Source organism: Betta splendens, chromosome 22 (genome assembly GCF_900634795.4).
Source record: "Betta splendens chromosome 22, fBetSpl5.4, whole genome shotgun sequence".
NCBI lineage: Eukaryota > Metazoa > Chordata > Actinopteri > Anabantiformes > Osphronemidae > Betta > Betta splendens.
The window spans coordinates 6,615,124-6,622,108 of NC_040900.2; the positions used below are offsets into that span (position 1 = coordinate 6,615,124).

At 45.1% G+C, this 6,985-nt stretch overlaps 2 protein-coding genes and 1 long non-coding RNA gene across 3 annotated transcripts; 2 read left to right on the forward strand and 1 right to left on the reverse strand.

Annotated features, from left to right (window-relative positions):
- LOC114849023 (uncharacterized) lies at window positions 1–1,177 on the reverse strand. The gene is made up of 3 exons (XR_003784534.3): window positions 1,073–1,177; window positions 969–994; window positions 1–490 (listed from the first exon to the last, which is right to left on the reverse strand). It is a non-coding gene; the product is annotated as an uncharacterized LOC114849023 (long non-coding RNA).
- Window positions 1,178–1,249: 72 nt separating this feature from the next.
- Window positions 1,250–5,080, forward strand: LOC114848959 (inositol-3-phosphate synthase 1-A-like). The gene is made up of 11 exons (XM_029139895.3): window positions 1,250–1,448; window positions 1,715–1,839; window positions 1,913–2,074; window positions 2,267–2,396; window positions 2,516–2,709; window positions 2,819–2,968; window positions 3,087–3,302; window positions 3,375–3,539; window positions 3,618–3,731; window positions 3,810–4,027; window positions 4,112–5,080. Exons 2-11 carry the CDS (start codon window positions 1,726–1,728, stop codon window positions 4,299–4,301), a joined length of 1,653 nt encoding a protein of 550 aa, XP_028995728.1. The 5' UTR covers window positions 1,250–1,448; window positions 1,715–1,725; the 3' UTR covers window positions 4,302–5,080.
- A 186-nt stretch (window positions 5,081–5,266) lies between these two features.
- On the forward strand, window positions 5,267–6,943 carry tpgs1 (tubulin polyglutamylase complex subunit 1). Its single transcript, XM_029139901.3, has 2 exons — window positions 5,267–5,663; window positions 5,964–6,943. Exons 1-2 carry the CDS (start codon window positions 5,317–5,319, stop codon window positions 6,619–6,621), a joined length of 1,005 nt encoding a protein of 334 aa, XP_028995734.1. The 5' UTR covers window positions 5,267–5,316; the 3' UTR covers window positions 6,622–6,943.
- The last annotated feature ends 42 nt before the right edge of the window (window positions 6,944–6,985 follow it).

Sequence of the window (6,985 nt, forward strand, 5' to 3'; positions counted from 1 at the left end):
TTTACTTCAATTTAGGGTCAGGTCAGGGATCATTAAACATGACTGATTAGAGTTCAGGTGAAGGTGAAGGCAGGAAAAAACACATACTTGGAAAGAGACTTTGTTTCAGCCAAATTCTCCTTCCTCTTCTTGGAATCTACCCTAACCCAGTAGGCTAATGGGCCTTTCCTGGTGTACTGTGTGCAGTACAGTACACCTAACTTTGCTTTAGAAATAACTGCAGCGTTTAGATTTGGCAGACCTTCTTCCCCAGACAAGAAGCAACACTTCTCACCACCGTGTGGCCACAAAACTAACTCACATGTGGATGCAGAACAGCAAATGAACAACATTGCAAAGTAACTAATGTTTTTCTGACCTTCTCAACCTCCAGCTGCTGTAGCAAAGGAGCTACAGTTTGCCAGTAATCCATTATGTGGTTGGGAATTCTGTGTCCCAGTCTCAGTGATTTTCTTGCTTCCGTGCACAACAGACTGTTCCTTGTTGTTGGCTGCAATAAACAAACACAATCTTTAGTCTGTTTCCCCCTTTAAAGAGCCAAAACTCAACAAAATAACACAAGCATTGCTGACAACAAACACTGTATGGCAGATAATAATAAATGCTGTGCAATACACAATGTTAGTCACAAACTAGAAAACTGGAGTATATTCAAAAAGCTAGATAAACAAGTTTACATGAATAGACTAGTAAATAACACTAAAAGGGTCAAACATGAATAGACTGTCTGGTTAGTGCTAATGTAAAAAAGTGAAACCCAAAACATGGACAGATGTGTAAGACACATGTGGAATAAACATCCAAACTTCACACAAAAGAGCCTGGCTCACATGCAAAACCATTAGAATATACAGGAATCCAGTCTGTTCTGCAGTCTATGTAACCTATTATCTACTCTTCACACTTCAAGACAACATTAAATATGCACTCTAATACTTATATATACTGTATAACTGCATTTCACTTACTTGATAACCTACATATCAATATGGTTCTTTAAAAAGAGAACAACGTTAAATCAATATTGTTTTCTGAATAAATATCTAATGGGTTCTCACAACATTTTACTGACTCAAAAATAATTCTTCAGGACTCGTCTGCCATCAAGCTTTGGAACGGAATTTTCTGGAGTGGAAATTTTTGATCCGGACCACGGCATCGACACGTGAGCCTGGTGTTTCTCCACGCGCGTGCAACGCAGAAGCGGAGGGGGGGAAGGGGGAGAAACGGAGCGTTTTGATTGGCCCGTGGCCCGACTCCTTTGTAGGAGGGAGGGATATTTCATTGCTGTAGCCCGGTGTCGGTAATATTCCAACCTGCGGTGTTAGACGAAGGACTGGAAAAATTCCAATACACCGGCGAGGAACCGTGACCGATCACCTACAGAACAGTCTGCTTAAAAGACGAACTAACCTGCGTTTACATTTTTAAACTTGAAAAGAAATAAGGTAAGCCGACTTCCTGGTTTAGTAACCGTTCGCAACGAGTAACTCACTGATGTAATAAAATAAGCTGTTATTAATTAGAAAACAGGGCGAATGATAGTTTTGTGGAACATAGTCGAATAATTACGCACACAACTAATTGATTTATTCTTTTATTCATATTATATTTAGTAGTTTGAATGTATAATACCGTTTTAAGGAAGGATGCATTTCATCCATCTAATGCAGATGCTCAACACAAAATGTGTATTTTCTATCGTTATTTACAGAATCTGCAGCCATGTCTATGAACGTCCACATCAACAGCCCTAATGTGAAGTACACAGACACGCACATAGAGGCTCAGTACTGCTATCAGACCTCATCTGTGCACAGAGATGGGAACACAGTCACCGTAAGTCTCCATCCCTCCTCTGTTGTGCGCCTTCTGCTCAGCCGCTCGCTGACCCTGCCCGTATGCCCCACAGGTGACCCCCTGCTCTACCGAGATGACCTTCCGCACCCAGAGGCGCGTGCCCAGGCTGGGCGTGATGCTGGTGGGCTGGGGAGGCAACAACGGCACCACGGTCACTGCAGCAGTTCTGGCCAACAAGCTGGGTCTGGCGTGGAAGACCAAAACTGGAGTGAAGGTGGGTGTGACACAAACGTGAGCAGCGCGTTAAGAGGTTTATTTCCTTCTGGTTTTAAAATTTTTCCATTTAGGATGCACGGTTACCTTTTGAACTGGTTCTGTTTATATGGGCTTTAACTCTCCTAAAATAAAAACTGAAAAAGGCATTGCGTAATCTGTGTTTCTCTCTATTCCCTCCTTCGTTCCTCAGACAGCAAACTACTTCGGCTCCTTCCTTCAAGCGTCTACTGTCTGTCTGGGATCAGGGCTTGAGGGCGAGGTCAACGTGCCTTTCCGTGACCTGCTACCTATGGTGCACCCTAATGATATTGTCTTTGATGGTATGCACTGTTAAGGATAGCCTCCTAGCTGACACTTGAGATGGAGCACACACCTCGGTTGTACAAACAGATTTTATGGAAGAACTTTCTTTAACCTGAAGCATGTTTGTGACTTTTAGGCTGGGATATCTCCTCAATGGATCTTGGCAGTGCAATGGAGAGGGCTCAGGTGCTCGACTGGTCGTTACAAGAGCAGCTTCGACCACACATGAGTAGAATGAAACCAAGACGCACTATCTATATACCAGAATTCATTGCTGCAAACCAGGAGAGTCGAGCTGATAATGTCCTTACTGGAACCATGGCAGAGCAGGTACTGTGTAGGCTGACGACCAGCTAAATCCGCTCATCTGTGTCTTTAATGTTAATTTGTGTGGAGTTTGTAAGTCAATTTGGACTTAGCAGAGTAAATGGTCTTCTAGGTGGAACAGATCCGAGCTGACATAAGGGACTTCCGCCTGTCAAGTGGTGTGGAGAAAGTCATTGTCCTGTGGACTGCCAATACTGAGCGTTTCTGTGATGTGGTGCCCGGTGTTAATGACACTGCTAAGAACCTGCTCGCTGCAGTTCAGGTGAGAGCTGGAGCCTGGTTTCACTGGACCTCTCAACACTTGTGTCACACTGTCTCTCCTGTGTAATAACTGACATGGTGATGCCGTTATTGCCTGTTTTTTGTATTGCATACATAAGGCTGGAGCAGAGGTTTCCCCCTCCACATTGTTTGCTGTGGCCAGTATACTGGAGGATTGCGCCTACATCAACGGCTCTCCTCAGAACACCTTCGTCCCAGGCGCCATAGAGCTTGCCACGCAGCGAGGTGTGTTCATTGGAGGAGATGACTTCAAGTCTGGTCAGACCAAGATTAAATCAGTATTAGTGGACTTTCTTGTCAGCGCAGGCATCAAGGTAAGGATTCATAGAACTTACATTAGAATTTATTGCAACAAGCTTTTAAGGAGTTCCCTTTGACCTCCACAGCCAACCTCCATTGTCAGCTACAATCACCTTGGCAACAATGATGGGAAAAACCTGTCGGCTCCACAGCAGTTTCGTTCAAAAGAGATCTCCAAGAGCAACGTGGTGGACGACATGGTCCAGTCAAACCCGATCCTTTACCAGCCTGGAGAAAAACCTGACCACTGTGTGGGTAACACAAAAAGGACGAGCTCAGTTGAGGCTTAGACAAAACGTCTGATGAGACTGGTGTCTATTGCATTTCAGGTGGTGATTAAGTATGTCCCATATGTGGGAGACAGCAAGCGTGCCATGGATGAATACACATCTGAAATAATGATGGGAGGCATCAATACAATTGCACTACACAACACCTGTGAGGTCAGTCCTAACTGAAATGCACATTTTATATAAAACAAAAAACATTCTTGTAATAACTACATTCCTATGTTGCAACAGGACTCTCTATTAGCCAGCCCAATCATCCTGGATTTGGTGATCCTGACAGAGCTTTGTCAGCGTGTGACTGTTCGTCCTGAAGGCGAGGATGAGTTCCAGTCCTTCCACAGCATCCTATCACTGTTGTCCTTCCTGTGCAAGGCCCCCCTGGTCCCATCAGGAACCCCAGTCGTCAACGCCTTCTTCCGCCAGAGAGCCAGCATAGAAAACATCATGAGGTGTGGATGAACTTTAATATTGTTTGTTACATGTATGCTTTTGGCCAAGCCAAATTTACCAGTGCCCCCCCTTTCCTTTTCCAGAGCATGCATCGGCCTTCCTCCTCAGAACCACATGTTGCTGGAGCACAAACTGCAGAGAAACTTCCTGCCTCTGAAGACCACTCACGTCAACGGCTACACTGCTTTAAAAAAGGTTCCCCTCCCTGAGAATCGAGTATCAATAACAAATGGCTTGTGTGCTTATGGCAATGATGTTGCATGTGCCTTATGATTTTAAGGGCCTTGCAGTTCATGGAAAAAAACATAAACATAATACATTAAACAAAAGCCATCAGGGATACAGAATACATATTCACATACATTCATACAAAATGCAAATAAGTCAGGTATCAAGCATGTGTGAGCATTTTAGTTGTTGTTTTTTAATACCATACTTGAAACTATTAATGTAGCCTGGTTGAATATCCTTTGCTTGAGGCCTATGTGAACTTTACATACTATAACCACTCCATTTCATTGCAGGATGTTTTGTTCATAGTTTTTATGCACAAGAGACTGTAATAATTTAATATGAAGTGTTTTTTTAAGTAAAATACCAGTATGCTTTGTTTTTAATGTTTGTGTGTCTCAATGCAGTTTGTCTAATGCATCTGTATGACCCTGTGCAGTTCTCAGATTTTCCTTTTTCACAATTGGAGGATCAAATAACTGCTGACTGGTGTGTGAGTGAGGGAAAGCAGCTGAAAGTGTCACACTGTCCACTCAGATTGAGGATACCCCATATTGTTTAAAGTTAATACTTGTATTAGTTAACAACTAAGGTAATATTAAAAGTGAGAGTTTAGTAACAAACACGAAAGGTCTCGATAAACTATTTGTTTTGGAACACTACAATGTTTAACTGTCTAATTAAAACTGACGTCAACCTGCCTCCATCATGTACTGTAGGAGCTTCCTTTCTGCTCGTTCTGTTTACGCAGCAGTGTTTGTTAAGGAGACATTTTAATGACAGGAAATTGTTGCCATTAGAAATAAATATAAAGAATTGCTGCTTTGTTTTCGCCTCATACTTTTTTTTTAAATTCACATGTTCATTGTGGCATTACAAACAAAAAGGTTGTTTTTTGTTCCACCAATATTATAAGGTAATTGCGACGGTCTTTAATGATTGTGGTTCAGCAATAATAATAATAATAATAATTCAGCGCGTTTCCTGTTTCCCGGACGCTCTTAAATCACTTCCGCAGCCGTCGCTGCCGTTGCTGCGACACGAGACGTCAACAGCGATGGCGGACAAGGAGAAGCGGCGGTCCGGGGTTACTCCGCCGGGGATGCCCGAGGGCAGAGCCGCCAAACTGGACAGCGACCGCGAGTTTCTGTCGTCGGCGGGGGTGGGGGAGCTGCTCCGCGGGGCCATCCTGAAGATGGTCGAGGCCAGATCGGACGACCCGGTCGGCTTCCTCGCCGACCACTTCTGCAACCTCGCTTCTGTGACGGAGACCGGCGCGGCTGGATGCGGCGACGGGGATGCGCACGGCAACGGGCCGCTGAGCGCGAGCGCGAGCGCGCAGGAGGCGCAGCAGCATCTCAACCGTGCGCTCTGGCACCTGCGGCTGGCGCACCACTCCCAGAGGTGTGCGCACATTCATGTTGTTAGACTATAATGTGAGTCAGCAGGGAATCGGCGTGTGTAACTAATTCAATTAGACTCAACCTTCAGTATAAAACACAACCAATGTAATTGAGAGGATCGATTACAGTTTCATCCATAATGTGGCGCTATTGGACCTCCTCCTCAGTACAGTAACATTGCGTTTTTTCTATCACAGGTGTCAGGATAATACACAATTGTAACTGTTTATAATATTGCAGTTTTCACTTTCCTTTATTAATGTTGTATGATTATAAAGTTTCTCCTTTCTAAAATCCCCAGATCTGCCTTTAGCAACAACGTCCGTGTGGCCTACGATCTCCTAAATCTCACGGGGGCCTGTAGACAGCCACCAGAGGGTCCTGAGGGCCCCGAAGGCTCCTGCACTGAGGGGCCCACGCCGGAGGGCGGAGGAGGGGGCGTGAAAGGAGGCCTCTACACACAGACGCTGCAGTGTCTATGCAGTGAGGGTGGAGTGCCTGCCTCCACCTCTGCCCCGCTCCTCCAGCGCCTCCATTGCCAGGATCACGAGGCCGTCCCCTATGACGTCTTCCGTCACGGTGTGCTTACGTGCGCCGTTTTCTCAGACTACATTCGCCAAGCTCAGCGACTCTACGCGGAGGTGTGCTGCCCAGATGAGGGGCCCGCCTCACGGGCCCTGTGCCTGGCAGTGCTGGGGACCCTAAAGGAAGCCCTGGAGACGTCTCAGGGCTGCGATGCAAACTGTTGCCTTAACGCCAATGCTAAAGCTAATCATTGTCTGGAGGCCGGCGTGAAGGCAATCCGCTACCTGGAGGCCAGCGCTAAGATCTCTCCCTGCAAGCTAGCGCAGGCCATGTCCGGAGCACAGACGCGCGGCCCGGGAGGACACATGGACGCGAAGGAGTTCGAGAACGCGGCAGCAGAGCTGTTCATCACTCGAGTCAAAGTTGTGTCCTAGGTCGCTTTTCGGTTTCATAATATATACATAAGTAACCGTCCGCTTTATTAAATCTCCACTACAAATGTCTTACACCTACAAAAACATTTTATTAACTTATAAAAATTATCTTATTGCACTATTTTAAGTATGAACTTTGTTTGAGGATCCCTCTGAAAGCCATCATTTTGTGTGTAACATTATTAAAATACTGTATGTTGTGTAACATCTGTTTTCTGTAAAGGTAAAAATGACAGCATAACATCTGCAGGCAGTTAATTATGTGTTAATATTATTAAAATGCATTATGTGTTCTGTGATGGGCATTGAGAACAATAACGAATACTGGTCTCGTCAGTTTCTGCTATACCTGCAAAACAAGCAT